Source organism: Rhinichthys klamathensis, unplaced genomic scaffold (assembly GCF_029890125.1).
Source record: "Rhinichthys klamathensis goyatoka isolate OS25496 unplaced genomic scaffold, OSU_Roscu_1.1 h1tg000035l_1, whole genome shotgun sequence".
NCBI classification, from domain to species: Eukaryota; Metazoa; Chordata; class Actinopteri; order Cypriniformes; family Leuciscidae; genus Rhinichthys; species Rhinichthys klamathensis.
The window spans coordinates 5,623,785-5,647,714 of record NW_026606583.1 but is presented as its reverse complement, the minus strand read 5'-3'; the positions used below and the strand labels follow the sequence as shown (position 1 = coordinate 5,647,714).

Genomic DNA, 23,930 nt, shown 5'->3' with positions numbered 1-23,930 from the left:
TGTATTGTGAGTTTCAGTATCTGCCGTCCAATCGACGGTTTAGAGAAGTGCGGTGTACAACAAAACGATATAAAAACAGCTTTGTTCCAGTAGTGATTCATTTCATGAATAGTATTAAGATGGAGTAAATTATTGTAGTGCGATTTCAGTGTCTTGTTCTGTTTGTATGGTGTTATCGTCTATATGTTTGAGAAATTGCCTAAACTTGTTCTCTGGAACTTAATTTACCTACGGGTACAAATAAAAGCAACCAACCAATACTTATGGACTATTTGGAACGTATGGCTCGGATCCTGGACATGTCAGTATCTGCTGTTCCAGAGCCGGAGCCAGTGCCTGTTCCAGAGCCAGAGTTTGTTTCTGTGTTTGTATCTGTTCTTGTGGCTGTTACAGTTCTGGTGTCTGCTGCTCCTGAGCCGGTGTCTGCTGCTCCTGAGCCGGTGCATGTTGCAGTTCCTGAGCCGGTGCATGTTGCAGTTCCTGAGCCGGTGCATGTTGCAGTTCCTGAGCCGGTGCATGTTGCAGTTCCTGAGCCGGTGCATGTTGCAGTTCCTGAGCCGGTGCATGTTGCAGTTCCTGAGCCGGTGCATGTTGCAGTTCCTGAGCCGGTGCATGTTGCAGTTCCTGAGCCGGTGCATGTTGCAGTTCCTGAGCCGGTGCATGTTGCAGTTCCTGAGCCGGTGCATGTTGCAGTTCCTGAGCCGGTGCATGCTCCTGTTCCTCCGCCCTGGCCGCCCGAGGGGCCTTCACCTCCCTGGCCGCCCGAGGGGCCTTCACCTCCCTGGCCGCCCGAGGGGCCTTCACCTCCCTGGCCGCCCGAGGGGCCTTCACCTCCCTGGCCGCCCGAGGGGCCGTCTGCTTTGCCCTGGCCGCCCGATGAACTTTCTGTTTCACCCTGGTTCCCGGTTAAACCCTCACCCCGTTTCTGTTCCCCTCCATGGACCTGGTCCCCTATCCCGCCCCTTGGTCCTCCACCATTCCATCCCCCGCCTGGACTCTTGTGTTGTTGATGTCTAGTCTTGGAGCGTCTGGTAGCCGCTCCGTAGATGGGGGGTTATGTCACAGTGTTGTGTTATGTTCCCTGGTGTCCACTTGAGGTCCCCTTCCCCCACGGTGTCATTCTCATTAGGAACTACATTCCCCATAATCCCCATCTGCACTTATCACGGTTCATTACACTCAGCTGTTCCCTGTCATCATTTGTCCCAGCTGTTTCTTGTTTAGATCATTGGTGTCTGTGTATTTATACCCTGTCTGTCTTAGTGTTTGTCACGGAGTCCTTGTTTTATGTCCCACACTTCGGATGTTGGTTCTGTTTCTTGTTTCTCGGATTGCCTTTGTATGGATTTTGACCTTTGCCTGGACTGATTGTGAGTACGGATTACCCATTAAAATATACTGCACTTGGATCTACGTGTCTTGTGTGTGTGTCGTGACAGGGAGACTATTCTAGAGTTTAGGACCTACCACGGAAAAAGCACAATCTCCTTTTGATTTTAAATGACAACTAGGGACCGTTGATCGGAGGACCTGAGAACTCTAGAAGGAGAGTAGGACATAATAAGATCACTGATGTATTGGGGGGCAAACCATGATAGGGCCTTGTAGACAAACAAGACAACTTTAAAATCAATCCTGAATTTAACAGGAAGCCAATGTAAGGATTGCAGTACAGGGGTCTCTTCTTCTCACCCCGGTTAAAAGCCTTGCTGCTGCATTTTGCACTAACTGTAGATGGACTAGCATAGTCTGGGGGTGACCAATATTTAAAGAATTACAATAGTCAATCTTTGAGATAAAAGAATGAACCATAATTTCCAAGTCCTTCCTGGATAGAAAATGCTTTACTTTAGCAATTGATCTCAGGTTAAAAAAGCTACCTTTAACAACGGCACCAATCTGTAACAGTTCGAGTAAACTGTTACCTGTCTCCTATGTTAAATGCAAGTTGCAATTTCACTCCCAGCCTTTATCTAGGGAGCCATTATCCGGGAGATCTCTCCAGACCAGAGAGTAAAAGGAAGAGGGAAGTGTGAGTTAGAAATACCTGTTAGTTGAGAGCACATGCTCTTTCCATGCTTTCATTTGGAAAACCCTGTTGAGGAACATTTGTGTTCAACATCTCAATGTGATTTGTTTCTTTATCATTAACAAAGGTTAATAGTGCGAAAGTATTTTTCTTAATGAACCTCATGTTGTATTTGTTTTATTTTGACCAGAGGGTTTTGGTATCTGCTTGATTTTGAGGGCTTCTCAACTGGTTCAAGTTCTTTGTGTTATCTTCAACGTGGAAGTATATCCGAACTCCTGAACGAAAAGACACTTTTTCCTTGGATTAACCCTTGTTGAACAAACGTGGACGATGTTCTTCTAACATCTTAAACACTTACAATGGTGTGATGGACCAAGGACAATTGTGGTAACTCTGGACTTTGATATTGGGTGCAGATTTATAAGGTTTTGCTTCCAAATGCTCTGCCTCATGTAATTTTGTCAAGACATTTTGTGTGATCAAAAAATTTATTTAACTTTATTTACTTTACTTAAGGGAAATATAACTGTTGGTAAATGGTGATTGATCCCTCCTCATTTATTTATGTGACCCTTGACGTTAGTGTTACAAATCTGTTTATTAAAATGTAATTACCATAATTAAAGTCCATAATTACCCCTAAACACATTACATGATCTTCAATCTTTAGGGACAAAGAACCTAAATGATCAGGAAAGGTAGGTGAGATGGGAGAACCTACAATCAAACCTCAGTTTTACTCTAATTTAATTAGAGAAAATTGCTAGAAAGCCAAAGTTTAATCTTACTGTAACATTCCTGTACTTTGTCCAGCAAACAGGTATTATCTAAGAGATCGTCGGCATAACAGTGGTATGCAATACTTCCGAAAAATAGTGCTTAGAGGCAGCATATACAGAGAGAACAGCAATGGTCCCAAAATCGACCCCTGAGGAACACCAAAAACTAAAGGGGAACAATGTGTAAGAAAAGTCTCCCAGATTCACAGCAACTATACTGTCTTTTAAATATGAGGCAAACCACTGAAGGGCTGTACCCTGGACACCAACCCAACACTACAGACAGTTGAGAAGAATCGCATGGTCAATCGTATCGAAGGCAGCGCTTAGATCCAATAAAACTAGAACAACATGTGATCCTGAGTCCAACGATAATAATATATCATTAGTGACCTTGAGCAATGCAGATTCTGTGCTGTGACAGGTCCTAAAGCCAGACTGGAATGTGTCTAAAATATTAAAAGTATTCAAATATGAATATAGCTGTGAGTAGACCACTTTCTCTAGAATCTCGGAGATAAAAGGCAGTTTAGAAATAGGTCTATAGTTGTTATATACTGTATGATACGAATTAGTTTTTACGATTATCGTAATAAATAATTACCGCATCGCGGCTTCTCCTGCCCACGATCAGGTCCCAGTGCTTGAGCTCTCTGCTTCCGAGGAAGTAGATGTGCTCAGTATTGATGCGGATGACCGTGATTTGGGCGCGCCAGTTCACGGCCAAGGTTATGAGGAGCTGGTAGAGGTTGTGACTCGTGCTGTGGCCAGAATTAACATCAGCTGGCCACATGATGAGCAGGGAACGCAAGTGAAAAGTAAGCTTGATGAGCGTTTCCTGCAGCACAGGTCACAACCTCAGCGCCGGGGTTTGCCGTTTTCCCCGATCTCCACAAAGAGATCTCGAGATCCTGGGATAAACCGCACTCGTCCCGTGTCTCCAATCCCAGTATGGTGGATTACAGTAATGTTATGGGGGCACGGGACATGGGTTATGGGAAGATGCCTAAAGTGGAGGAGGCTCTAGCGGGTTATCTTTCCCTTGAGTCGGCATCTTCCCTAAAAACCCCGGCGCTACCTGGTAAGCCCAGCAGAGATACATCTAAATTAATAGGCAGGGCTTACATGGCGGCAGGTTGGGCTGGTTCATGTCTGCACTCTATGGCTATCTTGCAGGCATACCAGGCCGACCTCCTGAAAGATTTAGACGAGGGGGAGGGGCCAACTCCTGAAGATATTTCAGTGTTGAGGAAAGCCACAGATCTGTCTCTCCGGGCCACAAAAGAGACGGCCCGCGCCATTGGCCGCTCTATGGCAGCTATGGTGGCCACGGAGAGACATCTGTGGCTGAATCTATCTGGTATTAAGGAGAAAGATAGATCCTTTCTGCTGGATGCGCCGCTTTCGCCTTCTGGCCTGTCCGGCGACGCCGTTACTTCGGTCGTCGACAGGTTTCAGGAGGCAAAGAAATAATCTGCGGCGTTCCAGCAGTACCTCCCCGTAAGGCTAAATCGAGTAGGGTGGGGCCAAGAGATCAGCCCCAGCCGTCATCCAGCTCCTCACACCGGGCAGAGCAGAGAGAGAGCGTTTCCTCTAGAGCCCCTCCTCCTGGAGCTTGGCAACAGAGGAAACGCTCTTAGAAATCGAAGTCGTCCAGCCAGAAAGGCGACCTGAGGGACGTCATTCAGGCTAGAAGGGCTTCGGGGAAGAGGTCCTAACCGAAGTGGTAGGACCTCTGAGGGTTGTCCCCTCCGCTGCAGAGCAACCGAGGTTGTTCTCGCAGCGGGGCCCTCTAGGAAACGATGTATGTTGCCCGCCGTCAACGACGCTTCGGGCCGCATCTCTTTCCAGCGAAAATATTCTAACAAAGAAAAAGCATCAATTATGGTCACAAGAACCATATCGACTACAGCCTGCCAGTATTCTGCTTCAGGGAGTCGAGAAAGATGCTCGAAAAACACCAGAGGCCAGTCTCGAGAGGCTGGTACCTCTAGTAGATTTTGTAGAGGCATGGTAACATCTTCCCAACATATCTGCATGGGTCCTGCACAGACCTGCAAACTCCTCAGAGTAAAAAAGGTGACAGTGTTGCGTGGGGGGGAGGGGGTTATGGAGGGTGCTTGCAGTGGCAAAACTCGCCGCTCGGTTGCTAGGATAGTTGCTACAATGTTGTACATGATTACATACGAGCCAACAACAATGTCTTAACGATGTTGTGGAGCTGCAACATGGCTTCTATATGTTGCAATATGGTTGCTAGATAGCTTTAAACGGTTGCTAGGGTGTGGTTACACAGTTACATGTTGTTCTGGATGAACACTATACTGTATATATAATTATCATAGGATTGGCAAAGGAGAAAAAAGGCAGTAAAATATAAATGAACCATGACGAGCAATACATTTGTTACTGTATTTATTATTCTTTGTTAATAAAAAATACAGCTGTTCGTTTGTTCATATTACTTCACAGTGCATTAGGCTAACTAATGTTAACAAATAGAACTTTTAATTGTAATAAGGCTACTAGTAAATAGTGAAATTAACATTACCAAAGATTAATAAATGCTATTTATTTATAAAGATTAAGAAGTGCAGTTTATGAATAGTTAATATTAACTAGTTTGGTGTTATCGATTTGTTATACACCGATTCAGATCTCTTTTGAAGAGACAGATGTTGGACAGATCAGTTATTTTAACCATTCATAAAAGTAAATCGGTTCAAATGAGTCATTAGTTCGCGAATCGGACGTGCCATTAGCTGACACACACGGCACGCGTTGTGTGATCATCCCAGCAGATAAGGACATCGCACAAGATTTGTCTCAACTCTCAACACAGAAAACATTTAATCACTGGATAGGTTTTTTGTTTATTGAAAATGTGGTTTATGTCAGCTGAATGTGCGGAACGCTTTTCAGAGAGGATAGGGCAATTTTAGTAGGCTGCAATTCACACCCAGCGGTAATTCAGGAAAAAAAATCTCCACGTGAAACTTTGGTCTTTTGATCTTTTACTATCGTGTCAATTCTCAATAGATTTTGATTAATATGCGCGATGGAGGGAGAGCAAGGCAGTTTGAATACAGTGAGCAACATGACATCATGACTTTGCGTAAACATACACGCCACTTTCAAGTCAAGTGGCGTGTTATCTATACGCATTTTGAGCTATCCGCGTGTATGTCCACGCCGAAACGAACCGTCATCTTTTGCGTGTATGTCTACGCCGTTAAACGTCCGAGTGATTCCGCGTGTGTGTGTACGCCGTTAATTGTCCGAGCGAAACGAAGCAAAATTCATATCTACATCTGTGGAGCAATATTTTTTTTCCTAGGATGATAGGGGAAGAATCATAAATAGTATTAACCCCAGTGACGGGTAGGTTTAGGGACGGGGTTGGGGTAGGTCATATATTTATATATATACAGTAATGTAACGTTAAGTCAACGGCGTTGATAAACACGCTGAAAAGCGATTATGCGTGTTGATAGCACGCCAAAAATGGAAATACAAATTGGCGTGTCATACATACGCCATTTCATGAGATCAGTCTGCAGTGAGAGTGCGCGCGCGACCGGCTCTCTCTCTCTCTCTCTCTCTCTATGCTCGTTCTTTCAGCGCCCTGTCACGAGCGCAGCATAACAAAGCGGTAGCTAACGTTAATTGAATCAAGCAAACAACTAGCTGTTGTTTTTGCTCCAAAAAAGCTTGATTTACCTCGAATTTCACATAAGATTCCTTCACGTTATGAGTTTCCATCAGACTCGCGTGGTAGCCAGGTGTCTCATCCAATGGCGATTCTGACGCAAGTGCTAAGATTCCGATTGGCCAAGAAAAAAAGTACTAAGATTCCGATTGGCCCCGAGAAATGTCAATTATAAGAATTATCCGATAATGTTTCGCAATTCTAGCCTGCGTGCAGATTAAGGGCAGCCTATCTCCCCCCCCCCCCCCCCCCAAAAAAAAAAACTCTCCGGTTCTACGCGATTCACGTGAATGTCCCAATTGAACAAGAAACCGGCGATTATCGCCGAAAAGCGACAAGTTTGCAGGTCTGCCTGCATATAATAGAATCAGGGTACAGACTGCAGTTCGCGCACCGCCCCCCCCCCCCCAAGTTCTCTGGGGTGGTGCAGACTACAGTGGTTCCAGAGCAGGCTCAGGTGATGGAACAAGAAGTACAGACTCTGCTGCTAAAGGAAGCCATAGAACGTGTTCATCCTTTAGACAGGCAGTCCGGGTTTTACAGCCGGTACTTTATAGTTCCAAAGAAGGATGGGGGGTTAAGGCCAATTATAGATCTCAGGGTTTTGAACCGGTCTCTGAGGAGGTTCAGGTTCAAAATGTTAACCATTCCTGCAATCGTGAGTCAGATCAGATCCGAGGACTGGTTTGTCACGATAGATCTAAAGGACGCCTATTTTCACATCTCCATCCTTCCAAGTCACAGGAGGTACCTGAGGTTCGCTTTCGGGGGCGAAGCTTACCAATATCGGGTTCTTCCGTTCGGCCTAGCACTCTCTCCCCGCACATTCACCAAATGTATGGATGTAGCTCTTGCTCCACTGAGACTTCAAGGCATTCGTATATTGAATTATCTCGACAAATGGGTCATTCTGGCTCAGTCTCGAGAAATGGCAGTTCGGCATCGAGATGTCGTCCTTGGCCACATTCAGAAATTGGGGTTGAGACTCAATACAAAGAAGAGTGTGCTAGAACCATCCCAGTGCACGATGTTTTTGGGAGTCGTGTGGAACTCGATTACGATGCAGGCACGAATGTCTCCCGCACGTATCGAGTCAATTCTGGCGATGGTATCCAGGTTAAAAAGCTAGGCCAGGCCATCACTGTAAAGCAATTTAAAAGAATGCTGGGCCTCATGGCAGAGGCATCCAACATCATTCCTTTGGGCCTTCTACACATGAGGCCCCTTCAGTGGTGGTTAAAAACCAAGGGGTTTTCTCCCAAGGGGAATCCGTTTCGTATGATCAGAGCAACGCGCAGATGCCTTCATTCTCTACAAATATGGAAGAAACCTTGGTTCCTATCCCAAGGGCCAGTGTGGGGAGCGTCATGTCGCCGGAAAACCGTTTCGACAGACGCCTCCCTCACTGGCTGGGGCGCGGTCATGGACGGCCGCTTTGCCAGGGGTCTGTGGCAGGACCATCATCATTCTTGTCATATAAACTGCCTAGAGATGATGGCTGTGTTCAGGGCTTTGAGGAGCTTCCTCCCAGACATCAAAGGTTACCATGTCTTAGTACGATCAGACAATACGTCAGTGGTAGCATATCTGAACCGACAAGGGGGACTCAGATCGCGCCCTCTGTGCAGACTGGCGCATCAGATTATTCTTTGGTCCCAGGGGAAAATACTGTCTATCAGAGCAATGTATATTCTGGGGGTTCAGAATCAGGGAGCAGACATCCTGTCGAGGCAGGCGCTGAGGCCCGGGGAATGGAAACTTCACCCAGAGGTGGTGAAGTTAATATGGGAGAGGTTTGGACCGATGGAAGTGGATCTATTTGCGTCTCGAGAGACGTCCCACTGTCCACTTTGGTTCTCCCTCTCACATCCAGCCCCACTGGGGTTGGATGCCATGGTACAGGCCTGGCCGAAGCTTCGCCTGTACGCATTTCCCCCGATCACTCTGCTTCTGGGAGTCCTGGAGAGGGTCCGTCAAGAGGGCATCAGTCTACTTCTGGTTGGCCCAATGTGGCCGACCCGAGTATGGTTTTCAGACATAATATCACTCCTGATAGCTCCGCCATGGCAGATTCCTCTGAGGAGGGATCTGTTGTCTCAGGCGGAGGGCACTCTCTTCCACCCTCACCCAGAGCTGTGGAAGCTGTGGGTCTGGCCTCTGAGGAGGTTCAGTACCTAAATGCTGGTCTATCAGCCGGGGTGGTTGAAACCATACTTAGCTCTAGGGCTCCGTCTACTAGGAGATTATATGGCCTCAAGTGGAATGTGTTTGTAACTTGGTGTAGAGAGCATGAGTTAGATCCAGTCAACTGCCCGGTGGCTTCAGTTCTAGAATTTCTTCAGGATCGTTTCTCTGCGGGTCTCTCCCCTTCCACGCTTGAGGTATACGTGGCTGCCATTGCGGCTTTCCACTCACCTTTAAGTGATGGGCCTCTGGGGAGGCACCAGTTGGTCATTCGTTTTCTCCGTGGTACTCAGGGGATGAGACCGGCAACCAGGTCCAGGGTTCCTGCCTGGGACCTGGCAATAGTTCTTGAAGGGTTATCCCAGGCCCCCTTCGAACCTTTGCAGTCGGCTTCGCCTAAGGACTTAACGCAAAAAGTGGTATTTCTTTTGGCTATTACCTCACTTAAGAGGGTGGGAGATCTCCAAGCCCTGGCAGTGACACCAGCTTGCTTGGAGTTTGCCCCTGGCAGAGTGAAGGCCTTTTTGCACCCGAGTCTGGGCTACGTGCCTAAAGTTCCATCTAATACATCTCGATCTACAGTCCTTCAGGCATTTCATCCTCCACCTCATGTGTCGGCAGAAGAAGAGAAGCTTCATTTGCTCTGCCCCGTCAGAGCTTTGAGCGTGTACCTTGAGAGGTCCTCTTCTTGGAGAAGGTCGGACCAATTATTAGTATGTTTTGGGTCACCTAAGAAGGGGCTCCCGGCATCCAAGCAAACTATTAGTAATTGGATTGTTCAGGCTATTACTGAGGCTTACAAGGTGCGCGACTTGCCTTCACCTTTAGCCGTGAGGGCTCACTCAACTAGAGGCATGGCTTCTTCTAGGGCCCTTCTTTCGGGAGTACCTCTACAGGAAATCTGTGAGGCAGCCGGTTGGGCTACTCCACATACTTTTATTAGGTGTTCTACAGTCCCCACCTTCCTAGTACGCCTGGCGCACACGTGCTCAGTCCTTGTTGAGTGCCTAAACAGTTTCACTCCGGGACAGGCCTATTCGGTGCGTGGCCTAGTGGGCACTCGTTCTGCTACGCCCCTTGAGGCCTTGGAGCGTCTTGCTTCATCGCGAGGCTAGTGTGTGTTGTGACAGCGTCACTTTTATACTTCCGGGTATGCCGTCACATGTTACGTCACGACACAACACCAATCAGGATTGGAATAGTTTCATTCATACTTCAGAGGCGCACGCTTAGGGAGCGTCCCCAAAGTGTCGATTCTCGACGCAGTGTCTCGTTCCCTTCTCAGGGAACAAGGGTTATAGTCATAACCAGAGACGTTATCTCTGTATGTAACGTACATTTTAGGCAACAATAAAACGAAATATGTTATAAAACACCACTCTGCTTCTTTTCGATTTCATTAAATACATTTTAAACATTACAAGCACACAAATGTGGTTCAGGCAACGCATGGCCTATTGATTTTATTCACTGCATACGTAGCCTATATTTATAACAAAACTAAATATAAAACACAACCCTGCCTCTTTTCGTTTATTTAAAAAAATATTAAACATATTCCAGGCAATATGTGCATTGGTACAAATGTTGCAATAAACAACATTACAGATGGTCTTGTAATAAAGCAAACAATTCAGTCAAATATACAAATTCAGCGCTCAAATATATGAAACTTCACTTAGCCTTCTGCCAAAACTATTGGCCAGAGAACGAATTATAGATTCACGAGACCAAAGATCGCCTGTTAGGTCTATACAAGACGAATTATATCTCATGTTTAACCACTACAGAGACGTCAGAGTCAGCGGAAAACATCAGAACGACTAGCCGAGGAAAGGCTGTTCCAGGCGGGGTAATTGAGCGCCGAACGCCGGTGATTGCTTGGAATGGATCTCAGTCAAATTATCATAAATCTATCAATAAACCACAGATTTGAGCTTTAAAAAACTACATTCTCGCCTGAAAAAACTCTTAAAACTACATTTTGTGACACGATAACAGTAGTATTATATTTCAACTGTATATTAAAAAATGGCCCTTCTAATGCCCTTGTAGCACGCGCAAGTGACGATACTCTGTCAACCAATCAACGTTCTGCAGTGAGTCTAGCTCCTCCTTTTAGTACCGTACCACTGTGCTAGCTACCCCAACGGAAGGATACCCAAAAAGTGGTACGGTACGGTTCGGCTTTTTGGTACCATTCACAACTTTTGACAGTGGAAACGCAAATAATTGCGTACCGTACCGAACTGTACCGTACCGCTCAGTGGAAACGAGCCATAAGAGTTCATTCTATAGGTATGCGCGTTTGAATATATGTGCGCAGGCATGTAGTCCTTCCCTAAAAAACCAACCCTCAACAAACTACTTGTCTGGCCTTAAAATTTATAATACAGAATTTTATTGCTTCGGCGTAGCCACGTGAACCTGAATTATCCCGACAACGATTATCTGTACAGAGGTAAAGGGAAGGAGGCCTTCAGTGATAAAGGGAGAGACTAGTGACACTTCAGGACTGTGTTGTCGTCGCGTCCAGGCGCAGGTCCTTCATCAGATCTGGATACAGCCTGGATCCAGCGGACTGCGGTAAACCTCGGAATAAACACAGAGACTAATATTAGCGTAGATGCCATTCTTCTTATGATGTAACGAGTACATCAGGATTTATGGGAAGTGTTTCCGGTTGTCTGTAACGTGATAAATAAAATTCAGAAAAAGGTTTTGCATTTGAAGAATTGATGGACCTAGCATAATGTCCATCATTATAAATAAAATTCAGAAAAATGTTTTGCATTTGAAGAATTGATGGACCTAGCATAATGTTATTATTGGCTTAGAAGAGGTTGGATGGATATAAGAACAAACAACATCAAATACCACTGAATAATGTTATGAAATGCCTTCATCTGAAACCACCAAATTAGATACTGAAATACCAAATGATAACACAAGATCTAGTGTATGACCTTTCTTATGAGTTGTGTGAAATTAAAAGACTAAATAAGAGAAAGAAATGTATTAACCAATGGCTTTGATGGGCAGCATAAATAAGCATTAAAATCCCAAAGGACCAAAAGTTTATCACAGCAAGACACCAATCCAGAGAGAAAATCAGACAAATGCTGAATGAAATCCTTATTCAGTTTAGGAGGTCTATATACCAAAACACAGAAAAAAATATCCAGAGTATCAATCTTTAGTAACTGTACCTCGAAGCTCGAATAGATTTCTATGGATCGTAATCTGCATTTAAAAGTGTCTCGGAAAACAGTGGAAACACCTCCTCCTCGTCCTGTGGTCCGAGGGGTTCAAAAAGTCACAGCGGGGTAGTGTCAACTCACCCAGAGCCATCTGATCGCCAGGATTCAACCAAGTCCACCGAACACGATGTTAAAAAGTAATTCAAAATAAAAGCCTTGTTTGATGTAGGACATGCATTTAAGAGACCCATGTTTATGGATGTAATTTCTCTTTTCCAACGGGACACTGGCAGTATATTGTAACGCTAAGATTGTGTCAGGGTTTCTGTCACCTCTGTTTGGTTTACATCTGGTTTGGTGACAGAGCTCTGACATTCCCGGTTTGTCATGTGTTTGTGTTTAGTCTGGTTTGTTGTGAGCACATGGCTTGTCATGTATTTCCTTGTGCCATGTGCTCTCCTGTCAATTGTCTAGCTCCGCCCATCTTTTTTATCTCATTATTGATTAATTTGTCCCACCTGCCTGCCTCGTTACCCTCTTATGTTTGTTTCCCTATTTAGGCCTTGTCCACACGGACACGGGTATTTTTATAACCGGAGTTTTTCCTACAGCGTTTTTAAAAAAAAATCCCGTCCACACATGCTCGGTCTCCGTCTACATGAAAACGCAAAAACACGCTATCAAGCGCGGTCAAGAGCATGCCACGCCAGCAGGCGGCGATATAAACCTTAACCGTAAAGCCACGTTGGCCAATCAGAAGCTCAAATCTGACGTCAAACACAGCGGATAACGGCGCACACTCTGACGTCGCAAGGCAAAAACCCCGGTTTCACTGTCTACACGACAACACTGTAACCGGCGTTTCTGAAAATCCTCACCCTGGCAGGGGTTTTCAAAAATGTTCGGTTTCAGTGCGTTTTCGTGTGGACGAACGGCCGAACCGCGTAAAAAAAAGTCACGGTTATAAAAATACCCGTGTCCGTGTGGACAGGGCCTTAGTCTCCTGTGCTGGTTCGTTGTCCAAGTTGTCCATGTTCCGTGTGTTTCCTGATTCTGCCTGTTATCGTTCTCCCCCACGAGGGAGTTTTGTGTTTGTTTGTTTGTTTACTTAATAAATACTACCCATTGTTTCTGCACTTGAGTCCTCGCACCTTTAATCTACCCATTCCGTGACAGATTGCTGGCGCTTTTAAACACTTTTTTTTTGCAACCAAAAACAACCATCATTTAGTTTGAGACATGTTTCTCCCCCTCTTTATCCACTTTGTGAAAGACTTGTGAGAAAGTTGAAAGAGTACGTCTATACAGGAAAATTTTATTTTTAATGCAAGTTGGACTCACTTAGCACTCATGCGTTTCAGCCTCTCAGAGTCGGTCCCTTTTTGTTTTTTTATCTCGAAAGCCAGGTAGTTCTCCTTCTGCAAGGTCTCCCATTTCACCAGCTTGTTAGCCTCTCTACCCTTCAAATGAACGGCTATTAAAGAGAGACAAATTCACACAAACATTTACATTACATCATATTATTTTAAATCTGCTTTTTGAACTATAATCAAATGGAGGGAAGAGGGGAGGGGGACGGGGGAGTGGGTGTTCACTAGGCATGTTAAGTTTAATTATAACGTACTCTGGTGCGATTGTTTTGTGCGAATGTTTACAATAATTTACCAAAATGGTGGATTTTGGTGGATGGCTCTTTGCGGAGGTTTCTTTTGATAAAGACGTTGATGTGGGAGAGGATGATGAAGGGTGGAGCGAGATTTAGACGAGAATGATACTCCACTATTAGATTATAGCGCTGAAACTTCCAGTATGTGTCACTGCGCTCCTGAACCTTAGAGAATGTATAGCTGCACAAACAGACACAAGGAGAAGAGAAATACATGGATGGATGGATCATTTGATGGCTACATTCACCAGATGAATGAATGAACAGAAAAAGAATACCTGAATGTGGCAATAAGCAGGTTGATAAGTAGGATGTTGGTGACCAGTAGGAAGATGATCAGCAAAATGACCACAAGCCAGTTGTTGCTGGTGTCTCTACATGGCTCTTTCCCTTCATCAATCAATGTGACATTATCTGTGCAGTCCCTATCCCAATACTCACCAGCTTAACACACACAAATATACAATATAGTCAGTGGATGCTAACAAAAACTTGCAATATATATATATAATATGTATATAATATGTATATAAAATATATATAGCATATATAATGTGTAAAGTGAAGTGTGAATCAGAAGTGAGCATACTGTCTATTTCTTCCACAGGGATGTGTCCAAATATATGCAAATATGGTCTGTACAATACTCGACGAAACACTCTGGTAGGGCTTGGATCGTATGTATATAGTAGAGCTTGATTGGCCACTCCATACGCACTCAGCCACACCGCCAGAAAGAATAAGAAGAAGAACGCATCCTTTATCTGTGGTTCAAAAACATTCATACAAAAAATAGAAAGAGGAGTGATTTAGTGGATATAGTGCTCTCCAGTACTTTTCAAGAATTGAATTATTTTTATTTATTTTTTTACATCTGGAATATGTTCGACACACAATGGAATTTTAGTATCTAAATAAGTCAATAAAGACGTTTATTGAACAGAACAGAATGATCAATTAACCCATTTTCAACTCTATAGATAGAAACTGTGACATGATGTTGATTACCACAGAACATAATTTCAACTTGTTCCTCAATTCCTAATATCAAACAAAAATCATGGTTTATATTTTTATATAAACACACTTTATATTAAGGTACACATATAGAGTGCTGAAGTGATGACGTCACTTTGTAGGACTCGGAAGCTAGCGGTGCATGGGTTCCCTCGATCGAAAAGCTATGCATTTTCCCCATAGACTTTTGGAAAATCACAAAAAATAAGATCTGTGTTTAACAAAGAGTTGTGACCCTTACACGTTCTGTCAATCAAGATAATCTTTACAAGTTAATCCAAAATGTATACATTTTGAAGCCTATATAAAGTTTTTAAAAAACACAAGCAGACACAATAAAGTTTAAAAAACCACAAGCAGGTTATAACTGTGTGTTCTATGTCATAGATCAAAAATATTTAGAGGCTTTGTTCACCACAGACCTTATTTCGGGCGATTTAGCAAAAACCCATTCAAAAATCCCATAGACTTTAGAGCGAGGGAACCGGGAGTGCTAAAATGCTAACTCACTTCCGCGTTTTGGCCTACAGAGTGACGTCGTAACTTCGGCACTCTATTCACTATTAATATTACTAGCACATTATTATATGAAAACTCTGTTAATGGTCTATTAGTTGTAGAATATGGTCATGCAGGATAATGCATTCATATGTCCTTTATAAGTATGAATGTGTCAGGAGTCTAGTCTTATTCCTCTGCTTGTCTCTCTCTCTCTTTCACTTGTGCTCTTGCACAGCTGAACCCATTCTTAATCAGCGTTCACTCTCCTGCTCTCCTCACACCTGTTTCCCTTTTGCCCTGATTTTCTGGCTATTTAGACCTCATGTTCTTTTCCCCTCTTGTCGGTTTATTGTTTGTTCGTTCATGTCCGTTACTGACGTCTGTGTATCATTGCTACTGTTTCTTGTCCTGTGTGTACGCATATGTCAGATGAGTTACTGCTCCGGCTATCCTATGTCAAGTCTGATTCTCTGTGCTGCGGTTACTGCCTGGTGGAGTCTGCGCTTGCCTATTCCTGCGAGCACTACCTGACCGCGAACCTGTGACGATCACCCTGCCTGGTTTCTCTCTGGAGATCATTTTCCTGTTCTGCGTTCAAGACTACCTGTGATCGGCAGACAGCCTGTGTTGCATTTATCATTTTCCTTTTCAATAAATCATTAACCAGCTTTCGCTTTTGGGTCTATTTCGAACTGTTACAGAATAAACCGACCATGACGGACCCAGCGAACGATATAACCATCCGCTCGACTGTTGAACTGCAGGGTGCACTGCTGGGCAGACATTCCGATGAATTAGCCGCCGCCAGACACGCCGTGGATTCACTCGCTGCCCAGGTGTCGGATTTGACTGGTCAGCTTCATCACCTGCGCCAAGACCAGTCTTCTTCTGGGTCGCGACACACCTCCGAGCCTCGTATCAACAATCCTCCCTGCTACTCTGGTGAGCCTACTGAGTGCCGTGCATTTCTTACCCAGTGTGAAGTCATATTTTCTCTTCAGCCTGTCACGTATGCCTCCGATCGTTCCAAGGTCACGTATGTGGTTTCCATTCTCATTAGTCGAGCCCAGGAATGGGGAACGGCTGTCTGGGAGGCTGGAGCTGATTGCTGCGACCAGTTTGATTAATTCAAGGAGGAGATGTTGAAAGTTTTCGACCGTTCTGTCTTCGGGCGCGAGGCTTCTCGTCAGTTGGCTGTGCTTCGTCAAGGAAGACGCTCCGCAGCTGATTATGCCATTGAATTTAAGACTTTATCTGCTACCTGCGAATGGAATGAGGCAGCGCTCACGGCACGTTTTCTGGAGGGCTTGAATGATGAGCTTAAGGACGATATTTTTGCTTGAGAATTTCCCTCCAGTCTGGATGATTTGGTTGAATTAGCCATTCGTTTAGACAACCGTTTCGACTTACGCCGACGTGCTCGCTCTGACGTCACGGGATTCCGGGGAGCCCCATGCACTCAAACTGCGTCACCTGAACCTCATCCTGAATCTGAGCCAATGCAGCTAGGGAGAATTCACCTCTCTTCTGCTGAACGCCAACGCCGTATTCGAGAGAGGCTGTGCCTTTACTGCGGTGGCTCGGGTCACTTTGCTGCCACATGTTCGGTAAAAGAGAGAGCTCGCCAGTAGTTAGGGGAATATTGGCGACCGCTACTCCACTATCCCCATCCTTCAGTTCCCGCTCCATGATTTCAGCCGTCCTCTGCTGGGGCACCACTTCTGTTGTCTGCTCTGCTCTTATTGACTCCGGGGCTGAGGGGAATTTTGTCGATGAGAGGTGGGCTATTGAACATAGTTTGCCCCTTCATGAATTAAGAGATACACCCACAGCCCTCGCCCTGGATGGCCGCGTTCTTTCATTCACCCGGCTACTGGTCTGATAGTTCTATTGTTTCTTGGAGCTTGTCTTGTCATACCAATTGTCTTGTCTCTGCTGTTCCCTCTGTTTCTTCTTTGCCTGTTTTTCAGGAGGAGTCTATTGATGTATCTGGGGTCCCGGAGGAATATCACGATCTGCGAGCGGTGTTCAGTCGATCCCGGGCCGCTTCTCTCCCTCCCCATCGTCCTTATGATTGTAGTATCGACCTTCTCCCTGGCACCACTCCTCCCCGTGGGCGTTTGTATTCTTTATCCGCTCCTGAACGTGAGGCGCTCGAGAAGTACCTTGATACTTCGCTCATGTCCGGTACTATCGTTCCTTCCTCCTCCCCCGCCGGTGCGGGATTTTTCTTTGTGGAAAAAAAGGACGGCTCTTTGCGCCCCTGCATCGATTATCGTGGGCTGAATGACATTACCATTAAGAACCGGTATCCTTTACCCAGGGAACTACACTGCGACCAAAATGGTCGCATATGCGACCTTTTGAAATGCCATTGCGACCCTAATTTTTAATGGGTCGCAAATGTATCACCGTTTGATTATTTTTGTACCTACCTAATGTTTTAGGCAATATGCTATGATTTACTATGAGCATTTATTAAAACAGAAATGTGTATTTTAAGAATACATTTTATAACGCGCTCTGAGCATTCAACACATCAAGTTGGCTTCGCGGATTCGCGCTTGTTTAACTGAGAGAACGAGCAGAGAGAGTGAAAGCCCCAGTCGCGCGCGCGCGCTCTCTCTCCCTCCCTCGCTCATAATAATGAATTGAGTTGACTGAATATCTTTGAGAATACACGATGGTAAAAGTTTTTTTTTTTCTGAACTACCACTGGTTGTGAATTGTGCTAAAATAACGTTGCCTCATCTTCTCTGAAAAGCTTTCCACACATTCAGATGGCATAAACCACTCTTTCAATAAACAAAACAAAAAATCTATCTGGTGATGAAATGTTTTCTGTGTTGAGACAAATCTTGTGCGATGTCCTAAACTGCCTGGATAATCACACAACGTGTGCCGTGGTCCGTTAATGACACGTCCGATTCGCGAACTGACTCCTTTGAACCGATTCACTTTAATGAATGGTTAAAATAACAACTGATCTGTCCAACACTGAACTCAAGAGTCATTCTAGAATGATTCATTCTTTCCAAGTAGAGCTATTCAAGTCATCTGGTGAAATTGTTTTTATATCGCAATATATATCGCAGAAAAATCAAATATCGCAATGTCATTTTTTTACCAATATCGTGCAGCCCTACTGTAAATTCTGTGGGCCTTCAATTGCAGGACTGTCCAAATTTGTAACTGCGTCAAAACAATTCAAACACGAATCATTGAAGCTTCACAATGACATATTATATTTATTTTACTTTTCCTTAAGAGTTCAGAAGTCTGCCCATCTGTGCCAACCATAGCATGGTGAAATCCAAAAGAAATTAATTTAGCACTTTATTGTGTAGGCTACTGTATTTTCTATTGCAGTAAATCTATCCCAACCATTTTCAAAGAAAACAAGAAGGCATGTGTTTTAAAAGATGGAGAGTAAAATAAAAAGCACATCTGTATGCAATACAGTTTCACTATTGGTCATTATTATCCAGAGCGGCTTACTATATAAATAATTTGTGCGACCAAATCATGTTTTGCGCTAGTAACTGAAAAAGTTAGTAGCGCAAGTGCCACCAGTGGAAAATGTTAGTGTAGTTCCCTGCCTTTACCGTTGATGTCATCAGCCTTCGAGATCTTGCAGGGGGCAAAGGTTTTCACGAAGTTAGATCTTCGTAACGCGTACCATTTAGTGCGCATCAAGGAGGGGGATGAGTGGAAGACGGCGTTTAATACTCCGTTGGGGCACTTTGAATATCGGGTTTTACCGTTCGGGCTGGTAAACGCCCCAGCCGTTTTTCAAGCGCTCGTAAACGATTTATTAAGAGACATGCTCAACATTTTCGTCTTTGTGTACCTGGATGATATCCTCATTTTCTCCCCCATCTCTCCAGGTACACACCCAACATGTGCGCCGCGTATTACAGCGGCTATTAGAGAATCGCCTCTATGTTAAGGCAGAGAAATGCGCATTTCATGTCCAGTCAGTTACTTTCCTGGGTTCGGTCGTGTCTGCGGAGGGCATAAGCATGGACCCCTCCAAGGTTCAGGCAGTCACTGACTGGCCTGTTCCTGAGTCTCGCTCGGCGCTTCAGTGTTTTTTGGGGTTTGCAAACTTTTATCGCCGTATTATTAGAAATTTCAGTCAGGTTGCCGCCCCTTTGACTGCGCTCACGTCCGCGAAGTGTCGTTTTGTCTGGTCCGAGGCGGCTCAATGTGCATTTGTGCATCTTAAAGGTTTGTTCACATCCGCTCCCATTCTGATTTCGCCTGATCCCAAGAACCAGTTCATAGTCGAGGTGGACGCGTCTGACGTCGGGGTGGGAGCGGTTCTCTCGCAGCGCTCTGCTCTTGATCAGAAGGTTCACCCATGCGCATTTTACTCGCATCGACTCTCGTCTGCCGAACGTAATTATGACGTGGGTAACCGGGAGCTTCTTGCTATTCGACTGGCCCTGGAGGAGTGGCGCCATTGGTTGGAGGGATCCTCCTGTCCATTTATTGTCTGGACTGATCACCGTAATCTTGAGTATATCCGCTCCGCCAAGAGGCTTAACTCTAGACAGGCTCACTGGGCTCTTTTTTTCGGGCGTTTCAATTTCACTATCTCTTACCGTCCCGGGTCAAAGAACATTAAGCCTGACGCTCTTTCTCGCCAGTTCTCTTCCTCCGAGGGTCGTCCCACCACTGAGACCATCCTACCTGTGGGATGTGTGGTTGGGTCCGTCACCTGGGGGGTGGAACAGCTGGTGCGAAGGGCTCTTTCTCACACTGTCGTTCCCCGTGGGTGTCCTGAGGGGAAGCTATTTGTCACCAAGTCCGCTCGTCCGGCTGTCCTTCGTTGGGGTCATTCATCTAAACTGGTCGCTCATCCGGGGGTGGGTCGTACTTTGGCAGCTGTCCGCCAGCGATTCTGGTGGCCTGTCATGGAACGTGAGGTACGCCGGTTTGTTGCGTCATGTTCTGTCTGTGCCCAGCAGAAGTCCAGTAATTCGCCTCCCGACGGTCTGCTTCGCCCTCTCTCTATTCCCTCCCGGCCTTGATCCCATATTGCCCTGGACTTCGTCACGGGGCTTCCCCCCTCCAGCGGCAATACGGTGATTCTCTCTGTCGTTGATCGGTTTTCTAAAGCGGTTCACTTTGTTCCACTCCCCAAGCTTCCGTCGGCTAAAGAGACTGCGCAGGCGGTTGTGGACCACGTCTTTAGAATTCACAGGCTTCCTTCTCATGTTGTTTCGGACAGGGGACCCCAGTTTGTCTCTAACTTTTGGAGGGAATTCTGCAAACAGATTGGTGCTACTGCCAGTCTGTCTTCAGGGTTTCATCCACAGAGAAGACAGACTTCAGGGTTTCATCCTCGGTCGGATGCTCCGCTGTTTGGTGGCTAATAACCCCACCTCCTGGTGTGAACAATTGACATGGGCCGAGTACGCTCATAATTCTCTGCCATCGTCGTCCACTGGCCTTTCCCCGTTTTCTTGTTGTCTGGGCTACCAGCCACCTCTGTTTTCCTCTCAGGAACCAGAGGTTGCCGTCCCCTCGGTCCAGGCCTTTATTCAGCGCTGTCGTCGCACTTGGCGGAGGGTCAGCTCTGTGCCGGACCAGGGAACGCACTTGTCGTATCGCCAATCGTCGCCGTTCCAAAGCTCCCAGGTATGTTTGTGGGCAAAAAGTTTGGCTTTCCACACGTAATTTACCCCTTCAGGCACCCGCTCGGAAACTGGCTCCCCGTTTCATTGGACCTTATGCCATCACTAAGGTCATCAGTCCAGCGGCTGTACGGCTCAGGTTACCACACTCTCTCAGACGTGTCCATCCTGTTTTTCATGTCTCGTGTATTAAACCTGCGCTCCGCCTCTGTTCTCCTCCTCTCCTTTCCCCCATCCCCCCTCTTGCCCTTGCTGCTAACCCTCCTGTCTTTAAAGTTAAGAGGCTGCTGGACGTCCGACCCCGGGGACGGGGTTTTCAATATCTTGTCGATTGGGAGGGATACGGTCCGGAGGAGAGAAGCTGGGTACCGGGAAGGGATGTGCTGGACCGCTCACTTATCAACGATTTCCTCCGCTCCCGTCAGTACCCCTCCAGGGCGCCAGGGGGCGCCCGTTAGGGAGGGGGTACTGTCAGGAGTCTAGTCTTATTCCTCTGCTTGTCTCTCTCTCTCTTTCACTTGTGCTCTTTCACAGCTGAACCCATTCTTAATCAGCGTTCACTCTCCTGCTCTCCTCACACCTGTTTCCCTTTTGCCCTGATTTTCTGGCTATTTAGACCTCATGTTCTTTTCCCCTCTTGTCGGTTTATTGTTTGTTCGTTCATGTCCGTTACTGACGTCTGTGTATCATTGCTACTGTTTCTTGTCCTGTGTGTACGCATATGTCAGATGAGTTACTGCTCCGGCTATCCTATGTCAAGTCTGATTCTCTGTGCTGCGGTTACTGCCTGGTGGAGTCTGCGCTTGCCTATTCCTGCGAGCACTACCTGACCGCGAACCTGTGACGATCACCCTGCCTGGTTTCTCTCTGGAGATCATTTTCCTGTTCTGCGTTCAAGACTACCTGTGATCGGCAGACAGCCTGTGTTGCATTTATCATTTTCCTTTTCAATAAATCATTAACCAGCTTTCGCTTTTGGGTCTATTTCGAACTCTTACAGAATGAACAGCCAATATGCTAGTAATATGCATGCTAATAAGCATTGAGTAAATAGTGAACACGTGTACCATAATACCAAAAATTTTTACCGAGCTGTAAAGTTTTAAAAGTCTAAATCGTCCTTTTACCTCTTTAGGCAGAACCAGTGTTCGTATTGAGGGAGGGTTCTAATTGAACGCTTAATTTTCACTAAACGTTTGTCTCACCATTTTAACAAGTATGATGATTTTGGGACCCAGCTGTCTGTGAAAAGCGAAATTGTGAATGAGTCGGAGTGTGAAGACCATGTAGTCAATACACAGTATACCACGTCCCATGCTGTATGACGATTTGAACATCCTGAGACAGACACAAAGGCACACATATACAGATGATTACACAAAAATGTAGTAGGAGGTATGATGAATATTTAGTAAACAATAACTGCTAAATTGTGACACCATAGCCTGCTACTAGAGTCTGCAATACTTCAGAAGTTTTCATGTATCATGTGTTTTTAAAATATAAAAAAGAAAGGTCTATTAAAAAAAAGTATGTTAAAATATACTGTATATATATATATATATATATATATATATATATATATATATATATATATGCAGGCTTCGTATATTTGATTAAAAACAGTAAAAAAAACAGTGATATTGTGAAATATGATTTACAATTTAAAATAACTTTTCTATTTAAATATATTTTAACATAATTTATTTCTGTGATCAAAGCTGAATTTTCAGCATCATTACTCCAGTCTAGTGTCACATGATCCTTCAGAAATCATTCTAATATGCTGATTTGCTGCTCAAAAAAACATTTCTTATTTTTAATCATAAGAAATCATAATCAAAATTTTAAACTTTTTTGCTGATAAATATTTTTTTAATGGAAACTTGCAGGACAGTCAAGGGCCATTACCTGCAGCACAGACCAGCAATGAAGAGGGAGATGGCAAGAATATCACACTTATTCCACACATCCTGAGCATACAGCATCAAACTCTGAGTAAAAGTCTTACTGCCCACAATAAACGCCTGGGAATGAAAGACAGGAGAAAGTAGAATAAATGGATGGATTAATCATTATACTCAACTGAAAAACTTTTTGTTTCACTTGCAGTGTTGGGCAAAGTTACTTTTAAAAGTAATGTTATATTATAAATTAAAAATTACATTGTATTATATTATATTATGTTTTATTATATTATGCAATATTGCGTTACTCCCTAAAAAAGTACTAATTGCATTACTTAATTACTTATAAAAAGTAAAGCTGTAGGAGCCATACACTGGGTTTGACTTGGTTTCTATTATATTCCCTCTTTTCTGTGTACTGTGGTGTATGTGCACATGCATCATGACGTCATCGGTTACTGTGGGCGGGACCGGGGGTGTGGTGTCTGTATTAATGTGTGTGTGCTTACCTGTGTGTAAAAAGCTTGGGGTTTGGATTATGGATGTTGGGTGAGCATGGGGTGAAACTTTCTGTTGACCGTCACCATTGTTAACAACTTCCACTGATGTATCTGAGGTACCTTTGCACGGCTTATGAAATGCATCACTCAAAGTAAGTGTTTCGGTTTTCTAAGTATGTGAGATAGCATAATAAAGAGATCCCAGCATGTACAATGGTTCAGTGTGACGCGTCTTCAGTGTAAACCCTCATGTTTCAGCCTGCTGTGGCGTTTTGTTTGGTTTGGTTTAGTGATATAATACGGCACAATAAAAGCTTTTAATTATTAAATGTATTTAATTATTAAAAGTTATTACTTTTGCGTTACTTTTTCTCACCTGGGATGAGCTCACTTGTTTGTTTTTAAATAACAAGAAAAGAAAAAGTTCTATTTTTGGCAAAAGTAAAGGAACTTTCACACCAGAAGTCAAATGAATCGCCTCAGGCTGAAGGAAATGCAAATTCAAGCCTGTACAGTAGAGGGTGCTGCCCATTCTGGATCACAGAAGAATAGGATTGCAAAAAAAACTAAGAAACACAAATGTGATGTTTAACTAAAGTGATTTTTACAGATTTGTATGGTGGAATTGGACAATCAAAGGTCAGTAGCAAAGACATTGGTTAATAAAGTGAGATTAAAGACCCACTCCGATGAAAATAATGTTTTTCTAGGTGTTAACATGTTCTTGTGGCATTTTTCTGATGTTAGAGGACATATCTTGAGAAAAATAAGCTCAAAGTTGTATTTCTGAGTA

At 44.6% G+C, this 23,930-nt stretch overlaps 1 protein-coding gene across 1 annotated transcript in view; it reads right to left on the bottom strand.

The window, feature by feature from the left end:
• The window catches only part of LOC130080585 (transient receptor potential cation channel subfamily M member 4-like), a 93,404-nt gene that overhangs the window by 5,110 nt on the left and 64,364 nt on the right, over window positions 1-23,930 (bottom strand). Inside the window, exons 20-25 of the mRNA XM_056246014.1 lie at window positions 22,642-22,757; window positions 21,936-22,068; window positions 14,160-14,334; window positions 13,849-14,014; window positions 13,570-13,751; window positions 13,246-13,378 (exon numbers count right to left, since the gene is read on the bottom strand). Coding sequence (XP_056101989.1) covers window positions 13,246-13,378; window positions 13,570-13,751; window positions 13,849-14,014; window positions 14,160-14,334; window positions 21,936-22,068; window positions 22,642-22,757 — 905 coding nt within the window. The remainder of the gene's footprint in view (window positions 1-13,245; window positions 13,379-13,569; window positions 13,752-13,848; window positions 14,015-14,159; window positions 14,335-21,935; window positions 22,069-22,641; window positions 22,758-23,930) is intronic.